General features: G+C 43.0%; 2 protein-coding genes, 1 non-coding gene and 1 pseudogene across 42 annotated transcripts in view; 3 read left to right on the forward strand and 1 right to left on the reverse strand.

The window, feature by feature from the left end:
• The window catches only part of LOC126946324 (cytochrome c oxidase subunit 7B, mitochondrial), a 1159743-nt gene that overhangs the window by 1097573 nt on the left and 39672 nt on the right, over positions 1 to 22498 (forward strand). The window lies entirely within an intron of this gene.
• MAGT1 (magnesium transporter 1) overlaps positions 1 to 22498 on the reverse strand; it is a 62717-nt gene that overhangs the window by 10700 nt on the left and 29519 nt on the right. Inside the window, exons 4-8 of the mRNA XM_050776382.1 lie at positions 19074 to 19214; positions 18143 to 18283; positions 16909 to 16998; positions 14976 to 15039; positions 4326 to 4400 (exon numbers count right to left, since the gene is read on the reverse strand). Coding sequence (XP_050632339.1) covers positions 4326 to 4400; positions 14976 to 15039; positions 16909 to 16998; positions 18143 to 18283; positions 19074 to 19214 — 511 coding nt within the window. The remainder of the gene's footprint in view (positions 1 to 4325; positions 4401 to 14975; positions 15040 to 16908; positions 16999 to 18142; positions 18284 to 19073; positions 19215 to 22498) is intronic.
• On the forward strand, positions 23 to 125 carry LOC126946955 (U6 spliceosomal RNA). Its single transcript, XR_007722819.1, has one exon. It is a non-coding gene; the product is annotated as a U6 spliceosomal RNA (small nuclear RNA).
• Positions 3992 to 22498, forward strand: part of LOC126946307 (S-phase kinase-associated protein 1-like) — a 682386-nt pseudogene continuing 663879 nt past the window's right edge. The window contains exon 1 of the transcript XR_007722627.1: positions 3992 to 4002. The product of XR_007722627.1 is annotated as an S-phase kinase-associated protein 1-like (transcript). The remainder of the gene's footprint in view (positions 4003 to 22498) is intronic.

The raw sequence follows: 22498 nt of genomic DNA on the forward strand, positions 1-22498 counted from the left end.
TGGATTAAAAACTGATAAAGTCTTGCTTTGGCAGCATATATACTAAAACTGGAATCATAGAGAGAAGATTAGCATGGCCCCTGTGCAAGGATGACATGCAAATTCGTGAAGTGTTCCATATTAAAAAAAAAAAATTTAAAAACTGATATTTTTCTAATATGTAAAAATTCATTAATTTATGCTTTTAGAGATTGAGTCTCGCTCTGCTGCCCAGACTGAAGTGCAGTGGTGTGATCATAGCTCACTGACCTCAAGCCATCCTCCTGTACCAGCCTCACAAGTAGCTGGGATACAAGTGTGTGGCACCACATCCAGCTAAAAAAAATTTATTTTAATTGAGCAAAACAAGTACTTCTCAAATTTGAAGTTCAGTATCTTCATCTTTTTTCTAGAAGTTAAAGTAAATATTAGACTTTATTTAGGTAGGGTAATTTTGATGACATTTAACATTCTTATTTTTATTTTTTTGAGATGAAGTCTCGCTCTGTCACCCAGGCTGGAGTGCAGTAGTGCTATCTTGGCTCACTGCAACTTCCACCTCCTGGGTTCAAGCGATTCTCATGCCTCAACCTCCCGAGTAGCTGGGATTACAGGCACATGACACCATGCCTGGCTAATTTTTGCTTTTTTAGAGATGGGGTTTCGCCATGATTGCCAGGCTGGTCTCAAACTCCTGACCTCAGGTGATCCACCCGCCTCGGCCTCCCAAAGTGCTGGGATTTACAGGTGTGAGCCACCATGCCTGGTTGACATTTAACTTTTTAATCATAAAAGGAAAATCTTGACCTATACTTATTTCAAGAAAGTAAAACCAAATTACATTGTTAGCTTCTCTCTGTAACAGACAACAATGTGTGAATATTCTAATATATAAAAAGTTCATGCAGGCTGGGCATGGTGGTTCATGCCTGTAATCTTAGCACTTTGGGAGGCCAAAGTGGGAAAGGTTGCTTGAGCACAGGAGATACAGACCAGCCTGGGCAACAAAGTGAGACCCCATCTCTACAAAAAATAAAATGAAATTAAGTAGGAGTGGTAGCATGAGCCTGTGGTCATAGCTACCTGGGAAGCTGAGGCAGTAGGATTGTTTGAGCCCGGGAGTTCGACACTACAGTGAGTCATTATTGCGGCACTGCACTCCAGCCTGGGCAACAGAGTAAGGTCTTGCCTTGAAAAAAAAAAAAAAAAAAAAAAAAAAAAAGTCTGGCCGGGCAGGGTGGCTCACGCCTGTAATCCCAGCACTTTAGGAGGCCGAGGCAGGCAGATCATGAGGTCAGGAGTTCGAGACCAGCCTGGCTAACATGGTGAAATCCCATCTCTACTAAAAATACAAAAATTAGCTGGGCGTGGTGGCGTGCACCTGTAATCCCAGCTACATGGGAGGCTGAGGCAGGAGAACTGCTTAAACCCGGGAGGCGGAGGTTGCAGTAAGTCAAGATCGCACCACTGCACTCCAGCCTGGGAGACAGAGCAAGACTCCGTCTCGAAAATAAAAAAAAAAAATTCCTTGCAAACCAAATAAAAGGGCTAAGACTCTAACAGATAAATGGAAAAGATAAAAGGACAATTTATAGAAGGAAAAACATAAACACAAATGACTAATAAACATTTAGGAAAATATTTGACCTTATAACAATAAAAGTAGTACAAAATAATATATTTCCACCTTATCTGATTAGCAAATCTATATGTATCTATAAAACAGATACATATTTATGAGATTAATGTTGATAAAATTACAATGAAACGGCCGGCGTGGTGGCCCATGACTGTAATCCCAGCACTTTGGGAGACTGAGACGGGCGGATCACGAGGTCAGGAGATCGAGACCATCCTGGATAACACGGTGCAACTCTGTCTCTACTAAAAATACAAAAAATTAGCCAGGCATGGTAGCGGGCGCCTGTAGTCCCAGCTACTTGTGGGAGGCTGAGGCAGGAGAATGGCATGAACCCGGGAGGCAGAGCTTGCAGTGAACCGAGATCGCACCACTGCACTCCAGCCTGGGCGACAAGTGTTTTGAGACTCCGTCTCAAAAAAAAAAAAAAAAAAAAACAATGAAACATTATTATCCTTCTTTATTATTATTAATTTTTAAGATGAAGTTTCACTCTTGTAGCCCAGGCTGGAGTGCAATGGCGCGATTTCAGCTCACTGCAACCTCCGCCTCCCAGGTTCAAGTGATTCTCCTGCCTTGCCTCCCAAGTAACTGGGATTACAGGTATGCGCCACAATGCCTGGCTAATTTTTTTTTGTTGTTTGCTGTTTGAGATGGAGTCTTGCTTTGTCACCCAGGCTGGAGTGCAATGGTGCGATCTTGGCTCACTGCAACCTCCACCTCCTGGGTTCAAGCGATTCTCCTGCCTCAGCCTCCTAAGTAGCTGAGATTAACACGCACATGCCACCACGCCTGGCTAATTTTTGTATTTTTAGTAGAGACGGGGGTTTCACCAGGTTGGCCAGGCTGGTCTCGAACTCCTGACCTCATGATCCACCTGCCTTGGCCTCCCAAAGTGCTGGGATTACAGGCGTGAGCCACCGTGCCTGGCCAAATTTTTGTACTTTTAGTAGAGACGGGGTTTCACCATGGTTTTTTTTTTTTTTTTTGAGACAGAGTCGCTCTGTCGCCCAGGCTAGAGTGCAGTGGCAAGATCTCAGCTTACTGCAAGCTCCGCCTCCCGGGTTCACACCATTCTCCTGCCCCAGCTTCCCAAGTAGCTGGGACTACAGGTGCCTGCCATTACGCCCGGCTAATTTTTTTTTTGTATTTTTAGTAGAGATGGGGTTTCACCATGGTCTCGATCTCCTGACCTCGTGATCCACCAGCCTCAGCCTCTCAAAGTGCTGGGGTTACAGGCATGAGTCACCATGCCCGGCAAGGTTTCACCATGTTGATCAGGCTTGATGGCTTCAAACTCCTGACCTCAAGTGATCCACCCGCCTCGGCCTCCCAAAGTGCTGGGATTACAGGCATAAGCCACTGTGCCCGGCTGAAACAAACATTCTTAAATACCAGTAGTAGAAATCTAAATTATTTTAACTTGCCAAAGTAATCTCTAATGATTAAAACATCAAGAGAATTGAAAATAGACAGAGGATCACACAGTTATTCTTCTTCTAGGAATCTACCTGAAGGAAACAACGTAAAATAAGAATGATGGCTGGGCTCGGTGGCTCATGCCTGTAATCCCAGCACTTCGGGAGGCCGAGGCGAGTGGATCACCTGAGGTCGGGAGTTTGAGACCAGCGTGGCCAACATGGTGAAACACCATCTCTATGAAAACTACAAAAAACAAACAAAAAAAAAAACACAAAAAAAGCACAAAACCAAAAAACAAAAAAACTAGCTGGGCGTGGTGGTTGGTGCCTGTAATCCTAGCTACTCAGGAGGCTGAGGCAGGAGAATCTCTTGAACCTGGGAGGCAGAGGATGCAGTGAGCCGAGATTGCACCACTGCACTCCAGCCTGGGTAATAAGAGCGAAACTCCATCTCAAAAAAAAATAAAAAATAAAAATAAAAGATGCTTAATGTATCATGATAGTTACGGAAGAATAATTATAATTGAAATTAGGAAAAAACTAAACATTGAAAAAAATTGGAATACTTAAATTACAATATAGAGTATAAGTCGGCCAGGCACGGCAGCTCACGCATGTAATTCCAACACTTTGGGAGGCTGAGGTGGGAAGATCACTTGAGTCCAGGGGTTTGAGGCCAGCCTGGGCAAAGTGGCAAAAGCCCATCACTACAAAAAGGACAAAATATTAGCTGGGCATGGTGGCACATGCCTGTAGTCCCAGCTATTACGGAAGTTGAGGTGTGAGGACAGCTTGAGCCTAGGGGCGGAGGTTACAGTGAGCTATGATTATGCCACTGCACTCCAGCCTGAGTGACAGAGTGGGACCCTGTCTTAAAGAAAACAAACAAAAACAGAGTATAAGTTTAAAATTACGTATATAGAAAAAGTTATTAGTTATTTAACTCCAGTTTAAAAGGGGGGTGTGAAGTGTCAAAATTTTATATATATAGTTTTTAAGATGTTTTTATAAGTGCAAAGAAATATATTTCAGTTTACAAATAATTAGTTTTTCAGTGGTGGAATAAATGCTTCATGCTTCTGTTTTTTTTTTTTTACATTTTCTATAGAGCATATACTACTTTTATAATAGTAAAGGGGTTTAATAACAGACACGACATTTAAAGAAAAAATAGTAAAGGGGTAAAATAACCTACTTATCCTATAGGTAAGAGGAAAAGTGATTAAGAGATCACTCTTTTTCCATATTACAGGCAGCACTGTTACATTTTGAGTAAGGTGACTTACTCTTTCGCTTTCCAATATCCATGTCAGAGGTAGCAGCTTCACATAAAAGCACCATTCCTAAGGTAACTCCACCATCTTAGAAAAATTGTTTAAGGAGAAATTCGCACAGACATAAAAGACATCCCATTTTACCATTTCCAATTTCTCATGAAGAAAATTAAAATTAATATATAAACCTTCAACTCTTCATTATAAAAAACCAAAACAAGGAATCTTGTATCTATACAGCATGACGATTATTTCCTCTGAAGATATAAAAAATTAAAATTGGAAGATCACTTCATTTGCACAAAGAAAAACTGATACTTTAAACAAATGTCCCACCATAACTTACAGATGAAATATGAGTTTTCCCAAAATTGTACTTTGAAATAACTTGTCTGGACATTCAGTTATTGCCCTGACCTCAAACACATTTAAAAATATTAAATATTGCCGGGCGCGGTGGCTCAAGCCTGTAATCCCAGCACTTTGGGAGGCCGAGATGGGCGGATCACGAGGTCAGGAGATCGAGACCATCCTGGCTAACACGGTGAAACCCCGTCTCTACTAAAAAATACAAAAAGCTAGCCGGGCAAGGTGGCGGGCGTCTGTAGTCCCAGCTACTCGGGAGGCTGAGGCAGGAGAATGGCGTAAACCCGGGAGGCAGAGCTTGCAGTGAGCGGAGATCCGGCCACTGCACTCCAGCCTGGGCGACAGAGCGAGACTCCGTCTCAAAAAAAAAAAAAAAAAAAAAATTAAATAGCTTTTTTTTTTTTTTGAGACAGGGTCTGGCTCTGTCACCCAGGCTGGAGTGCAGTGATGCAATCTCAGCTCACTACAACCTCCACCTCCCGGGCTCAAGCCACCCTCCCACCTCAGCCTCCTGAGTAGCTGCAACTACACGTGCTCACCACCACGCCCAGCTAAATTTTGTAATTTTTTTTTTTTTTTTTTTTTTTTTTTTGAGACGGAGTCTCGCTCTGCCGCCCAGGCTGGAGTGCAGTGGCCAGATCTCCGCTCACTGCAAGCTCCGCCTCCCGGGTTCACGCCATTCTCCTGCCTCAGCCTCCCAAGTAGCTGGGACTACAGGCGCCCGCCACCGCGCCCGGCTAGTTTTTTTGCACTTTTTAGTAGAGACGGGGTTTCACCGTGTTAGCCAGGATGGTCTCGATCTCCTGACCTCGTGATCCGCCCGTCTCGGCCTCCCAAAGTGCTGGGATTACAGGCTTGAGCCACCGCGCCCGGCCTTTTTTTTTTTTTTTTGGTAGAGGTAGGATTTTGCCACTTTGCACAGGCTGGTCTTGACCTCTTGACCTCAAGCAATCCACCTGCCTCGGCCTCCCAAAGTGCTGGGATTACATGTGCGAACCACCATGCCCAGCCCTAAATAGCCATTTTGAATATTTCACCCACCTCCCTAAAGAACACATTTGAAATATATATCATTTAGGGAGACCAGTAATACTTCTTATTTGAAAATTAATTTCTCAAAAATTTCTCCTGGCCTAGTTTAGCGGTTCACACCTGTAATCCTAACAGTTTTGGGAGGCCGAGGTGGGCGGACTGCTTAAGTCTGGGAGTTCGAAACCAGCCGAGGCAACATGGTGAGACCCTGTCTCTACCAAAAAGTATAAAAAATTGGCCAGGCATGGTGGCACACACCTGTAGTCCTCACTACTTGGGAGGCTGAGGTAGGAGGATTGCTTGAGCCTGGTAGGTTGAGGCTGCAGTTAGCCGTGATCATACCACTGCACTCTAGCCTGCGTGACAGAACTAGACCGTGTGTCAAAAAAAAAAAATTCTCCATAGTTTCAATACTTTATTTTTAATTTTTTCCCCATGCCAAGATGCCAAGTGCATCAATAATTAGCCTTTAAAGAACAAATTACTACTAACCTATCGAATTTTATCCTATTCCAATAAAAAAGAAAAATCCCAGCCGTGCTCACGCCTGTACTCCCAGCACTTTGGGAGGCACAGGCAGGCGGACCTGAAGTCAGCAGTTCAAGACTAGCCTGGCCAACATGGCAAAAACCCGTTTCTACTAAAAATACAGAAATTAGCCAGGCGTGGTGGCAGGCGCCTGTAATCCCACCTACTCGGGAGGCTGAGGCAGGAGAATCACTTGAACCCAGGAGGCAGAGGTTGCAGTGAGCCGAGATGGCACCACTATACTCCAGTCTCGTCCTATAACAGGACGAGACTTTGTCTCAAAAAAAGAAAAAAGGAAAAATCCCACATGTGCCATGACCACACTTTTATTCACCTTAATAGGAGCTGCATAAATACAAAATAGAACTAACCACACAAATAGGTAACAGATGCATGGTTGAATGTTAAAATAAGCAAATTCAAATTTTAAAGCAAATAGAATGTATTTTAGTAGAAAAGACTGACAGATCCACCCTGAAGTTTAGGGAATACTAACAGCAGTAAAACACTCCCAAATCAATTACGCATACGTACATATATGTCGTATGTTACCACATGTGGGTATCATTAAGCAGAAAGGGAAAAACATGTGTTTAATGAGGCCTGAATTTATAATTGGCTCTATGTCTGAATTTATAATTGGCTCTAAAATTTGACTTTTCATCCCTTCATTACCATCTTGCATTCTTTTAAAAAATTTTTTATTTAATTTATTTATTTGAGACAGGGTCTCACTCTGTCACCCAGGCTGGAGTGCAGTGGCACAATAACAACTCACTGCAACCTCCACCTCCCAGGCTCAAGATTCGCCTGCCTCAGCCTCCTGAGTAGCTAGGACTACAGGTGCATGCCACCATGCCAGGTTTGTTTTGTTGATTTTTTTTTTGTAGAGATGGGGTCTCACTATGTTGCCCAGGCCAGTCTCAAACTCCTGGGCTCAAGCAATTCTCCAGCCTCGGCCTCCCAAAGTGCTGGAATTACAGGTGTGAACCAATGTGCCTGTGCCCCATCTTGCGTTCTTTCTTCAATAGCCTCTTGTTAGGGATGATGCCCATTCATCATGTTTTCAGTTGTTCAGCCAAGTCTCTTCTCTAGCAATTTTTTCTGAGTTATTTATCTGCAAGTTTGTGTAAAGATTGATTCTTTCTTTCTTTCCTTTCTCTCTCTTTTTTTTTTTTTTTTTTTTTTTTTTGGAGTTTTGCTCTGTCACTCAGACTGGGGTGCAGTGGCACCATCTCAGCTCACTGCAACCTCTGCCTCCCGGGTTCAGTAAATTCTCCTTCCTTCGCCTCCCGAGTAGCTGGGATTATAGACGCATGCCACCACGCCTGGCTAATTTTTGTATTTTGAGTAGAGACTGGGTTTCGCCATGTTGGCCGGGCTGGTCTCGAACTCCTGACCACAGGTGATCCACTCACCTCAGCTTCTCAAAGTACTGGGGTTACAGGCATGAGCCACCATGCCCGGCCAAAGATTGATCATTTCTATAGGCTTTGATTACTGGGTACTCTCTGATTAATGATCGAGACTTGTTCTGGGGAAAGCTTGTCTTTGTATCATGGTTTATGTGCTTTTGCTTTGAATGAGCTTTCCATTGGTCTTTTGTGTACTCTTCTTAGCTGTCAACAGCTATGATGCACTTCAGTGTATACTGTTTTATTTCATTTATTGCATCTTTAAATTTTTACTAACACTGCCTACTATATGGCAGGCACTATAAAGTGTTAGAAATAAAAACTTGAACAAAATAAAGATCCTACCATGAAGAAGATTACACTCTAGTGAGGAATACAAACAATGAAATACATACATTACACAGTCCTGATTAAATGTTACTCCAGGAGAACTGAGCAGAAATAGAGACAGTATTCCATTAACATACAACAACTAGGCTATTAAGGCCGAGACGGGCGGATCACGAGGTCAGGAGATCGAGACCATCCTGGCTAACACGGTGAAACCCCGTCTCTACTAAAAAATACAAAAATCTAGCCGGGCGAGGTGGCGGGCGCCTGTAGTCCCAGCTGCTCGGGAGGCTGAGGCAGAAGAATGGCGTAAACCCGGGAGGCGGAGCTTGCAGTGAGCTGAGATCCGGCCACTGCAGTCCAGCCTGGGCAACAGAGCAAGACTCCGTCTCAAAAAAAAAAAAAAAAAAAAAAAAAAAAAAAAAAGGCTACTAGAAGGCCAGGTGTGGTGGCTCACGCTTGTAATTCTAGCAGTTTGGGAGGCCAAGGCGAGTGGATCACCTGAGGTCAGGAGTTCAAGACCAGCCTGGGCAACATGGATATGATATATCCATTATATAAATATTAAGAATATTGGCCAGGCGTGGTGGCTCAAGCCTGTAATCCCAGCACTTTGGGAGGCCGAGGCGGGCGGATCACAAGGTCAGGAGATCGAGACCACAGTGAAACCCCATCTCTACTAAAAATACAAAAAATTAGCCGGGCGCGGTGGCGGGCGCCTGTAGTCCCAGCTACTCAGGAGGCTGAGGCAGGAGAATGGCGGGAACCCGGGAGGCGGAGCTTGCAGTGAGCCGAGATCGCGCCACTGCACTCCAGCCTGGGCAACAGCGTGAGACTCCGTCTCAAAAAAAAAAAAAAAAAAAAAAAAAAAAAAAAAAAAAAAGAATATTGACTACTTTTCTTTTTCTTTGTATTTTCAGATTTCTTTGTAATTTTTATGTATTTTTATAAATATAAAGGCCATACAACATAGAAAATGCTTATATTAAGATAGCAAACTCCATGCAAAACATGTCTATAAGTATAAAACATGAACACCCTTACCATGAAACATTCATACAGAAATGAATGCAAGAGAATATGCAAAAGTAAACGTAGTTTATACCATTAAGGTTTCAGGTTAAAGGTGAACATTTTCCATACTGCTACTTTATTTTAAAAATTCAGGAGGCCAAGGTACGAGGATTGTTTGAGCCCAGGAGATTGAGACCAGGATGGATGACAGGGCGAGACTCCGTCTCTAGAAAAAATACAAAAATTAGCTAGGTGCAGTAGTGCACACCTATAGTCCCAGCTACTTGGGAGGCTGATGTGGGAGGACTGCTTGATTCTGGGAGGTTGAGGTTACAGCAAGCTATGGTGACCCCACTGCACTCCAGCCTGGGCAACACAACCTCTTTAAATCTCTTAAAAAATAATAATAATAAAAAAATCCAAATACATTTATTGTGGGATTCCATTTACTGTGTTTGCTTTCTTTCTTTCTTTCTTTTTTTTTTCTTTGTATTTTGAGACTAGGTCTGGCTCTATCAGCCAGGCTGGAATGCAGTGGTGCGATCTCAGCTCACTGCAACCTCCACCTCCTGGACTTGAGCCACCCTCCTGCCTCAGCCTCCCAAGTAGTTGGGACTACAGGCATGCAGCACCACACTCAGTTAATTTATGTATTATTTTTTTACTAGAGAAAGGGTTTCGCCATGTTGGCCAGGCTGCTCTCGAACTCCTGGCCTCAGGTGATCTGCCCAACTCGGCCTCCCAAAGTGCCGGGATTACAGGCATGAGCCACCACACCCAGTCCTGTAGGATTCCATTTATGTAAGTTAACAAAAATAGGTAAAATAAACCCATAGTGTTAGCAGTCAGGATAGCAGTTACTTCTGGGTGGGAAGGTGGCAATCAGGAGGAATGATGATGGAGAATGCTCTGAGATGTGGGTAAAATTTTATTTATTGATGTGAGTTCTGGTTACATAAGTGTGTTCATTCTGCGAAAATTCATCAAACTGGGCTGGGCACCGTGGCTCACGCCTGTGATCCTTGCACTTTGGGAGGCCGAGGCGGGCGGATCAGTAGAGCTCAGGAGTTCGAAACCAGCCTGGCCAACATGGTAAAACCCCGTCTCTACTAAAAATACCAAAAAAACTTAGCCAGGCGTGGTGGCAGGTGCCTGTAATTCTAGCTACTCCAGAGGCAGAGGCAGGAGAATCGCTTGAACCTGGGAAGTGGAGGTTGCAGTGAGCTGGGATCACACCATTGCACTCTAGCCTGGGCAACAGAGCAAGACTCCATCTCAAAAACAAACAAAAAAAACCAAACAAACAAAAAAGGAAATTCATCAAACTGTAAACTTTTGTAAACTTTTCTGTATAATTGCAACACTTAAAATGTAATTTTAAAGGTTGCTTAGATCAGGCAACTGATTATATAGTCTGCTTTATTAATCATGCAATAAATTGTACAACATTAAACTAATAATAAACATGTGAATATTTTCCAAAATCATAACTACTACTGAGAGGTGGCCTCAGTCTATTAATTCTTATCAACCTGGAAGCTGTAAACAATGTTACTGGTCTTGAGGTTTCATATTTACTTTAAAAGAAAGTGGGGGCCGGGTGCGGTGGCTCACGCCTGAAATGCCAGCACTTTGGGAGGCCGAGGCGGGTGGATCACCTGAGGTCAGGAGTTCAAGACCAGCCTGGCCAACCTGGTGAAACCCTGTCTCTACTAAAAATAAAGAAATTAGCCGGGTTTGGTGGTGCACGCCTGTAATCCCAGCTACTCAGGAGGCTGAGGCAGGAGGATCGCTTGAACCCAGGAGGTGGAGGTTGCAGTGAGCTGGGATCATGCCACTGCACTCCACCCTGGGCAACACAGTGTGACTCCGTCTCAAAACAAAAAACTAACTAACTAAATAAATAAAAAAGAAAGAGGGGTCAGGCGTGGTGGTACACGTCTGTAATCCCAGGTACTCGGGAGGCTGAGGCAGGAGGATCGCTTGAATCCAGGAGGTGGAGGTTGCAGTGAACCAAGATGGTGCCACTGCACTCCAGTCGGGGCAACAGAGCGAGACTCCACTCAAAAAAAACGGGGGTTGGGGAGTGGTTAAGCCTTCCCTAATATTCCTTACTTCTGACAAAATTATTCATTTTCTCACTATTTCTGGTACACAGCACTTAAGTCACTGTCTTACAATCTGTATATATGTCTGACCCTGAAAAAAGTTCACTTTTTGCATCCTAATAACCAAACACAAGACATTCTATATCCCAACAGGCTTGCAATCTGTTCCAAATGTATACGAAACCTTAGGCTAATGCTCAATCTTTAGGGAGAGGTAAAATGACAATTTTCTAATTTCTTAAACTTCTTATATATTTAAAAGTTTAAGACAAAGCTAAAAGACGAACAAAACCCAAATCAACTAATTAATATTTTACAATTTTAATTGCTCTTTTGCTCCATTATTCAATTTCAAAGTAGTAGTGAGACGAATTGATTCAAGATCCGGAAAATTTCCAAGGTGTAATAATTTGTTAATCCAGGCCGGGCGCGGTGGCTCAAGCCTGTAATCCCAGCACTTTGGGAGGCCGAGACGGGCGGATCACAAGGTCAGGAGATCGAGACCATCCTGGCTGACACGGTGAAACCCCGTCTCTACTAAAAAAATACAAAAAAAAAACTTAGCCGGGCGAGGTGGCGGGCGCCTGTAGTCCCAGCTACTCGGGAGGCTGAGGCAGGAGAATGGCGTAAACCCGGGAGGCGGAGCTTGCAGTGAGCTGAGATCCGGCCACTGCACTCCAGCCTGGGCGACAGAGCGAGACTCCGTCTCAAAAAAAAAAAAAAAAAAAAAAAAAAAAAAATAATAATAATAATAATTTGTTAATCCATCAAACCAATAATTTGTTAGTCCATCAAACCATACTTTTCTGTTCTTTTTTTTCCCTTTGAGACAGAGTCTCACTCTGTTGCCCAGGCTGGAGTGCAGTGGCAGTCTTGGCTTACTGCAACCTCCACCTCCTGGGTTCAAGCAATTCCCATGCCTCAGCCTCCTGAGTAGATGGAATTACAGGTGCACACCACCGTTCCTGGCTAATTTTTGTATTTCTTGTGGAGATGAGGTTTCGCCATGTTGGCCAGGCTGAATTCATCAAACTATAAATGAACATTTTCTTTCTTTTTTTTCTTTTGAGACAGTCTCACTCTGTCATCCAGGCTGGAGTGCAGTGGCACCATCTCGGCTCACTGCAACTTCTGCCTCCCAGGTTCAAGCAATTCTCTGGCCTCAGCCTCCCCAGTAGCTGGGATTACAGGCGTGCACCACCATGCCCAGCTAATTTTTGTATTTTTAATAGAGACAGGGTTTCACCATGTTGGCCAGGCTGGTCTTGAACTCCTGATCTCAGGTGATCTGCCTGCCTCGGCCTCCCAAAGTGCTGGGATTACAGGTGTGAGGCAGCACGCCTGGCCGCCTGGCTAAGTTTTGTATTTTTGGTAGAGATGGGCTTTCACCATGTCGGCCAGGCTGGCCTCAAATTCCTGACCTCAAACGATCTGCCTGCCTCCACCTCCCAGAGTGCTGGGATTACAGGCGTGAGCCACCAAGCCCAGTCCATAAACGAACATTTTCAAGTAAATTTCAGGATTAAAAAAATAAAGTTTGGGTAATATTTTTCTTTCAGTCTTTTTTTACCCCCTGAGATGGAGTTTCACTCTTATTGCCCAGGCTGGAGAGCAATCACACAATCTCTGCTCACTTCAACCCCCGCCTCCCAGGTTCAAGAGATTCTCCTGCCTCAGCCTCCTGAGTAACTGGGATTACAGGCACCCGCCACCAGTGGGTTCAGCAATTTTTTTTTTTTTTTTTTTTGAGACGGAGTCTTGCTCTGTCGCCCAGGCTGGAGTGCAGTGGCCAGATCTCAACTCACTGCAAGCTCCACCTCCCAGGTTCCCGCCATTCTCCTGCCTCAGCCTCCCGAGTAGCTGGGACTACAGGCGCCGCCACTGCGCCCGGCTAATTTTTTGTATTTTTAGTAGAGATGGGGTTTCACCGTGTTAGCCAGGATGGTCTCGATCTCCTGACCTTGTGATCCGCCTGCCTCGGCCTCCCAAAGTGCTGGGATTACAGGCGTGAGCCACCGCACCCGGCCAGCAAATTTTTTTTGTATTTTTAGTAGAGATGGGGTTTCATCATGTTGGCCAGGCTGGTCTCGAACTCCTGATCTCAGGTGATCTACCTGCCTTGGCCTCCCAAAGTGCTGGGATTACAGCATGAGCAACCGCGCCTGGTCTCAGTCTTCTTTCTTCTCATATGGACTAGGTATATATTGTTAATCTTTCAGCTCACCATTTCATGGTTGAATAGATTAACTCTCCTAGGTTTGGGCTGGATGTTAAGCAGTAAGTATATTTTCCACGGTGCATAAGAATATTTTCCCAAATATCCTTCAATTAAAATCAGTTAAAATCAAAAGCTCAATTTTTTTTTAGAATGTTTTCCTTAAAATCTCTAATCATCAACATAGTATAATAAAACTGGGAAAGACATACACAAACATTTACTAAAGACAGAATTTTCAGTGATTTTGAATTTTTTTCTTTATACTTATTTGTATTTTCTAAATTTTCTTTAATCTGTATTCCTTTTGCAATCAGAAAAAATATATATTTAATTTTCATTTTTTTTTTTCTTTTTATTAGAGACAGGGTCTCACTATGTCATCCAGGCTGGAGTGCAGTGGTGTGATATCGGCTCACTGTTGCCTTGACCTCCTGGGCTCAAGCGATCCTCCCACCTCAGCCTCCCGGGTAGCTGGGACCATAGGCATGCATCACCATACTTGGCTAATTTTCTTGTGTGCATTGTTTTGTAGAGATGAGGTTTTGCCATGTTGCCCAGGCTGGTCTTAAACTCCAGGGCTCAAGCAATCTACCTATCACAGCCTCCCAAAGTGCTAGGATTACAGGTGTGAGCCACCACGCCCAGCTGATTCTAGTATATCAATGTCAGGACACCCTGGCTGAGAAGCACAATTCCAGGAACATTACATTTGTTCGCCTTGTTGATTTGTTTCAGAGTCAGTGCTTATGTATTCAGGTGGGTAAACTATGTTTAGCAATATTATGAAATTTAGATTCTTACTTATCTGACATTGCTTTTACCTGTCTTTGCAGCTTACAGAGGCATCCACTTTTAGATGTAAGAAAATAAAAATTAGCTCGGGCCAAGAAAGTAAAAATATTCCCTGTCATTCAAGAGGATGGAACAACACACACATAAAGCAGCTGCAAAGTCCACAGGAAGAATTTTTCCCTAGCACACACTTCAGCTGTAAAATGTCAAAATATCCCCCATCTCTGAGTAACTACTGTTTTCTTACTGAGGAATATTGGTCTTTAAATAGACTTCTTGCAATTATGTGAGTAAAAATGAAATATTCTTGCTTGGCAGATCTAAGTCACTCAATTTACAAGTATAATTTCTAAGTAGCCTCAATTTACAACCAAGGTATAGAGCTTCAAAGAAGAAGTTTTTGAAGACAAAAATTCCACATTTATGTTAACTTTGTAGTTTCCAAGAAAACAGAACCCTGGGTCTGCTTCACAGTTCAGACCTGATGTTGACCCCTTTACACAGTCTTACACTGCTTTTAGCCTATCAAAACAATGCTTTGTTTAAATTTCATATAAACTCCACTATTCTCCCAAATCCTATTACAACTCTATCTTTTCTTTGTTAAGATGTTCCATGGTTCTTCTAATGTACAGTCGTCCTTGTATTAATAAGCCAATAAACCTGGCCCTATCAGACTACAGATTTGTTCCTAGTAGTCTTTAGTTTTTTGGGCTGGAGAGGATGACACAGTAATGATTTTCAAAGGATATCGTGACCTGCATTAAGAGAACAGCCCCAGCCGAATGCTGTAGAGAGAATACTAGACTGTGAGAAAACAGACAAAATACAGTAAGAAAGACTTATTGTAAAAGGATACTAAACAGAAGAACAATGTGTGTTTCAGCTACAAACTGGGCTTGACTGCTTCCATGGATATAATTCTAGGAGGGAAAACAGACAAAATGGAATCTTTAGGTATACGTTAAATGTTGGTATGCTAACCCTAAAACGGGATATTTTAAACTATGAAATTATGAATTCACCTGATAAACCATGTGACATACTCTGGGTCTCTGGCATTCATCAGTAAGTTTGGTTACTATAAAGCTATTTTTGTATTATCTCTTCTCTATTTGTCTTTTCATTGTACTAATACTATGTTTATTTTTGAGACAAGGTCTTGCTCTGCTGCCCAGGCTGGAGTGCAGTAGCATGATCATAGCTCATTGCAACCCCAAAGTCCTGGCTCCGGCGATCCTCCTGCCTCAGCATCCCAAGTAGATGGGACTACAAGTATGTACCACCATGCCTGCTCAGCTAATGTTTAAATTTTTATTAGAAATGAGATCTTGCTATGTTGGCCAGGCTGGTCTCAAACTCCTGGGCTCAAGCAATCCTCCCACCTCAGCCTCCCAAATGCTTGGATATTGTACTTACATTTTCTTTTTTTTTTTTTTTTTTTTTTTTTTTTTTTGAGGCGGAGTCTCGCTCTGTCGCCCAGGCTGGAGTGCAGTGGCGCGATCTCGGCTCACTGCAAGCTCCGCCTCCCGGGTTCACGCCATTCTCCGGCCTCAGCCTCCCGAGTAGCTGGGACTACAGGCGCCGCCACCACGCCCGGCTAATTTTTTTGTATTTTTAGTGGAGACGGGGTTTCATTGTGTTAGCCAGGATGGTCTCGATCTCCTGACCTCGTGATCCGCCCGCCTCGGCCTCCCAAAGTGCTGGGATTACAGGCTTGAGCCACCGCGCCCGGCCTGTACTTACATTTTCAACAATAGAATTTGTCAGAAAACTAGTTGTTTTTCTCTTTTCTTTTTTGTTTTTCATAGAGATGGCATCTCACTATGCTGCCCAAGTTGGTCTTGAACTCCTGGCCTCAAGTGGTCCTCCTGCCTCAGTCTCCCAAAGTGCCAGGATTACAGGTATTAGTCACCACATCTGGCCTTGTTTTTTTTTTTTTTTATTTTTTTTTTTAAAAGGAGATGGATCTTGCTATGTTGTTCAGGCTGGGCTGGAACTCCTGGATTCAAGTCATCCTCCTGCCTCAGCCTCCCAAGTAGCTGGGACTACAAATGCAAAACACTGCACCTGGGTGGGAAAACTAGTATTTAAGTGTACAAGACCATAAGGTACAATAATGTAGGCTCCATGAAGACAGGGATCACGTTTTTCTTGTTTATCACTATATTTAATAACACTTAGCACAGTGCTTAGAAACAGAGGATGCTCAGGTACTTGATGAAATTTTCTATTTAGTTGAAGGCTGTCTTTCATTCTTAGCCAGCTTGGTTAGAAGGATTCACCAAATGGGAAAGGAATTTCCCACTTTTAAAAGCACTGCGGCCGGGTGCAGTGGCTCATGCCTGCAGGCCTATATTCCCAGCACTTTGGGAGGCTGAGGCAGGTGGATCACCTGAGGTTGGGAGTTTGAGACCAGCCTGACCAACATGGAGAAACCCTGTCTCTAACTAAAAATACAAAATTAGCTGAGCGTGGTGGCGCATGCCTGTAATCCCAGCTACTCAGGAGGCTGAGGCAGGAGAATTACTTGAACCAGGGAGGTGGAGGGTGCAGTGAGCCGAGATTATGCCATTGCACTCCAGCCTGGGCAACAAGAGCGAAACTCCGTCTCAAAAAAAAAAAAAAAAGCACTGCATGGTCTTATCAGTGATGGAAGCTTGTTAACACAGAGAGACTGAAAAGTGAAGACTAAATCCAGCTCCTTCATATGCTGGCACTGTTCTCACAGTGTAATAATCATTGAGTTAACTTTGGTCTACAAAAGGAAAGAAATCCCAGACTTCCCTTACCACATGTCCTGTGTGGGGATTCTTATGGGCATATGGTGGTCCTCTTATATGGTTCCACATTTGACCAGATGTCATAGCAAGCACAAAACACTAGGAAACAAAAAATAATAAAATATTCATGGTCAAACTGTCCTTGTCTTGATTAGATAATAGGAATATGAAAATGTGCATCTGTTTAGATAAGACATAGAATTTTTTGCAGATAAATGATTTATTGATTAAGGCTTATATTTCATCCCAAGGATCACAATTCGGTAATACTTCAAAGGAAAACACCATATACATATATATATTTTTTGAGATGCAGTCTCACTCTGTCGGCAGGCTGGAGTGTAGTGGCACGATCTCGGCTCACTGCAACCTCCACCTCCCAAGTTTAAGCGATTCTCCTGCCTCAGCTTCCCGAGTAGCTGGGACTACAGATGCACGCCACCACGCCCAGCTAATTTTTGTATTTTTAGTACAGAGGGTTTCACCATGTTGGCCAGGTTCATCTCGGTCTCTTGACCTTGTGATCCGCCCGCCTCAGCCTCCCAAAGTGCTGGGATTATAGGCGTGAGCCACCGTGCCAGACCAGGAAAACACTATTTAAAAATTATAACTATGCAGACACAAGTTTCAAAATTGAACAGTGAAAAGGCGTTTTAGAGTAATATTTTCAGGCTGGACATGGTGGCTCATGCCTGTAACCCCAGCACTTTGGGAGGCCAAGGTGGGCAGAGCACCTGAGGCCAGGAGTTCAAGACCAGCCTGGCCAACAGGATGAAACCCCGTCTGTACTAAAAATACAAAAAAATTAGCTGGGCGTGGTGGCACGCACCTGTAATCCCAGCTACTCGAGAGAGGCTGAGGCAGGAGAATCGCTTGAGCCCAGGAAGCAGAGGTTGCAGTGAGCCGAGATGGCACCACTGCACTCCAGCCTGGGCGACAGACCAAGACTCCGTCTCAGAAAAAAAAAGAATAATATTTCCAGAACAACTAGAGATTTTCATAGAGATGACAGTCTGTCATTTAGGTTGAATAAAAGGCAGGTATAATCAGTTCCTTGAAGTTCTGGCCATCCTAATGAGATAATGAATGAAACAAAATGATTTTAAGACAGAAAATAAAAATACATAAAACTATTTTCCTCAGGTAAGAAATAAAATGCTACTTCTCAAATAAATAAAAGTTTATCTAAAAATACATTATTAGTTTTATTCAAATAATTTTTTGTCTTCTAAAATTCACTCACCAAAGCTGCAAAAGCCCATCCAGTTTTATTAAAGAGAAATTCCATATTGCTTCTTCGAAGATACACAAGTCCACCAATAACAGCCAAAAGCAATCCCAACATAAGGGGACCAGCATAATTTGGGGGTCTAATCACTCTAATCTAATGGAAAGGAGAGAAAAACATGTTAAAGTGTAAAATTTTTTACGGCCGGGCGCGGTGGCTCAAGCCTGTAATCCCAGCACTTTGGGAGGCCGAGGCGGGTGGATCACGAGGTCAGGAGATCGAGACTATCCTGGCTAACATGGTGAAACCCCGTCTCTACTAAAAATACAAAAAACTAGCCGGGCGTGGTGGCGGGCGCCTGTAGTCTCAGCTACTTGGGAGGCTGAGGCGGGAGAATGGCGTGAACCCGGGAGGCGGAGCTTGCAGTGAGCCGAGATCACGCCACTGCACTCCAGCCTGGGAGACACAGCGAGACTCCGTCTCAAAAAAAAAAAAAAAAAAAAAAAATTTTTTACTAGTTATATGGGTCAAAATAAAATCTGAAGTGAAAGCAATCAAAATTAGTGTGGTTACTTTCAGAAAAATGATTCTTTTTATTTTATCCCAATCAAAATAGTCTATAATGTAACCTAAAATAGGACAGAATAGGTACAATATTCTATTTAACCACAACATAACATCTTTTAGATTAAGAAGGATTCGCCAGGTGCAACTAGATAACCCACGGACTTAAGATCGAAAGAGTGGTTTCCATGTTGAATAGGTTAACAGAGAGTGTTTTGCAATTTCACTCATTCATCAAGATGATTCTGTTCAATGCTACTTATGAAGGGACTGACAAACTAGTGCCACCTCAGTGATATGGGGACAAGACTAATTAGGGCCTCCCAGTAAGATTCAAAGGGGATAATGGCCAAGAAACAGTCTACAAAGTTGGGAAACTTACATTGACATCAGTTCTGTCGGCAATCCACCGGGCAATCTGCTCAGCTGAAAAACCCCGCACCTGTAACTCATATGTATCACCCCGTTTGGGTTTCCCTTTTGCCGGAAAGTTGATGAAAGTTGGAGCTGAATTCATGTTTAGCTGAATAAAAAGGAGCCCATGAAAGTATACATTATCAGGAAAATAATCTTAATTGCAGTTAACATCTTGAAATTTAGGCATTTTACAAAGACGAGGAGGCCTGGGTTTAGGTAGGTTAAGTGATTTGGTTCACCCAAGGAAAGCGGTAAGTGGTGGAGCAGGCTTTAAAAACAAAGCTGCCTGTGACCTTAAGCATTACCCACTACTCACCAAATATACATTCCTAGCTAAGAAACCTATATTTTACTCCACTAGAATGGAAACTTTGCCATACCACAGATATTTTAATCTGTTCAGAGATTATGCAAAATGAATACATTTATGAGCACTAAAATAATCTTATGTAGCTGAGTAAGCTCCAAATAGAGTGCATTCTCAATCTGGAGGAACCAAGATAATAAAATAATGCTCTAAAACGGCAGTGAAAAACAATACAAAATGGAGGCTACATGCAGAAATAGTCAATTCCAAAAAGGTTCATAAATGTTTACTGATGAGCATCACATTTCTCTATTCTCCATCATGACATCATGATATATTTGAGAAGACAACACTGTAAATACTAAGGTAAAGAAACCATAACCCTCTCAATCTGCATTATATCATTTTTTATTTTTTTGAGATGGAGTCTCACTCTGTTACCCAGGTTGGTGACAATCTTATAGAGATTGGCTTGCACAAACCAATATTTATTTATTTACGAGATGGAGTCTCACTCTGTTGCCCAAGCTGAAGTGCAGTGGCATGATCTTGGTTCACTGCAACCTGTGCCTCCCAGGTTCAAGCGATTCTCCTGCCTCAGCCTCCCAAGGAGCTGGGATTACAGGTGTGCACCACCACACCCAGCTAATTTTTGTATTTTTAGTAGAGACAGGGGTTCACCATGTTGGCCAGGCTGGTGTTGAACTCCTGACTGCAAATGATCCACCGGCCTCAGCCTCCCAAAGTGCTGGGTTTATAAGCATAAGCCACCGTGCCCGGCCTTACAATTATAATTTTAAAATCTCAGCTAATAAAATAATCCAACTCCCATGCTTTGATTTCTTTAGTTAAAATCCTTCTAACAGTAAGTCTTCAGACTTTCCCATAAGGTGAGAGCATGTACTGACTACTGCTTATCATTATTTTGGTCTCTTTGCCTGTATAATATGGTAAATTAATGAATTAATAGATAACTCCTTCCATTACCAACGGCCATAGATTGATATGCCTCGGTCAGTAGGCACAAAATCCCTAGAGGTAAATAAATTCTGGTTATCCTGTTAAAATTCAATTTCTGTGATTGCAAAGCTAAGAACCAAATCTTACACAATGTTCAGTCTACCAAATGCTGCCCAAATTTTAGGTCAAACTCTTTCTTCAATATTTGTTTAGTTACACCACCTTTACATTTTTGAAAATGTGTATAAAAAATTAAAAACTGGCCGAGCATGGTGGCTCACGCTTATAATCCCAGCACTCTGGGAGGCTGAGGTGGGTGGATCATGAGGTCAGGAGTTCGAGACCAACCTGACCAAGACAGTGAAACCCCGTCTGTACTAAAAATAAAAAAATTAGCTGGGCGTGGTGGTGGGCACCTGTAATCCCAGTTACTCGGGAGGCTGAGGCAGGAGAATTGCTTGAACCCGGGAGGCGGAAGTTGCAGTGAGCTGAGATTGTGTCACTGCACTCCAGCCTGGGCGACAGAGCTAGACTCTTGTCTCTAAATAAATAAATAAACAAATAAAAAATAAAAACTAAGTAACATATAAACACATTTATCTTGTAAAAACTATTTTTAAAAACATTATATGGTTATAAGGACCAATTCTAGTGCATTCTGGCAGCCACAGTTACCATTTCCAGATCTTTTTGGATTTATTAATGTTAATAATCTGGTGTTTATACTACCAGAAAACATATAATATTGCTTTCTGTTTTAACATAAATGGTATCATATTAATGGCATTTTTCTAGTTGTTTTCCTTTTTACCAACTAAAAATAATGTTGCAGTGAACATCCTTGCACATATCTCCCTATACCCATGTGAAAGTGATTCCTAGCAATGGGATTGTTAGGTCATAGGATAGAAATATTTTTTAATTAAAATGGATATAGTGGCCAGGCAAGGTGGCTCACGCCTGCAATCCCAGCACTTTGGGAGGCCGAGGCAGGTGGATCACTTGAGGTCAGGAGTTTGAGACCAGTCTGGCCAACATGGTAAAACCCCATCTCTACTAAAAATACAAAAAATAGCTGGGCATGGTGGTGGGTGCCTGTAACCCTAGTTACTCAGGAGGCTGAGGCAAAAGAATCACTTGAACCTGGGAGGCAGAGGTTGCAGAGAGCCGTGATCGTGCCACTGCATTCCAGCCTGGGCGACAGAGTAAGATTCTGGCTTAAAAAAAAAAAAAAATGGATATAGCCAAATTGCCCTCCAAAGTGGCTGTGCCAAGATATACTTCTACCTAACAATGCAGTAATGTATCCATTTCCCTACATACTTGCCAAAAGTTGATCTGATGAATGAAGGCTGTACTTTATCATTATCATACTATTAATTTGTGCTTCCCTGCTTACTAATAAAATATCTTTACAACAACTTAGTTAATCCGAAAACATCTTTTTTTTCTTTTGTTTGAGAAGGAGTCTCACTCTGTTGTCCAGGCTGGAGTGCACTGGTGCAGTCTTGGCTCACCACAACCTCTGCTTCCTGGGTTCAAGCGATCTTCCTGCCTTACCCTCCCAAGTAGCTGGGATTACAGGCATGCACCATGATGCCCAGCTACTTTTTTTTTTTTTTGTATTTTTAGTAGAGACAAGGTTTTGCCATGTTGGCCAAGGTGGTCTCGAACTCATGACCGCAAGTGATCTTCCTGCCTCAGCCTCCCAAAGTGCTGGGATTACAGGCATGAGTCACCATGCCCGACCTGAAAATATCTTGTAGCCCAATGACACAATCAACAGAGTAAAAAGAAAACCTGTGGAATGGGAGGAATTATCTGCAAATCATTTATCTAATAAGGAGTTAGTATTCAGAATAGTCTGGGCATGGTGGCTCATGCCTGTAATCCTAGCATTTGGGAGGCCAAGGCAGGTCTATCACTTGAGGCCAGGAGTTTGAGACCAGTCTGGCCAACATGGCGAAATCATGTCTCTACTAAAAATACAAAAAATAGCCAGGTTTGGTGGCGCATGCCTGTAATTCCAACTACTTGGGTGGCTGAGACACGAGAATTGCTTGAACCCGGGAGGCAGAGGTTGCAGGGAGCCAAGATTGTGCCACTGCGCTCCAGCCTGGGTG

The sequence above is a fragment of the Macaca thibetana genome, chromosome X (assembly GCF_024542745.1).
Source record: "Macaca thibetana thibetana isolate TM-01 chromosome X, ASM2454274v1, whole genome shotgun sequence".
NCBI lineage: Eukaryota > Metazoa > Chordata > Mammalia > Primates > Cercopithecidae > Macaca > Macaca thibetana.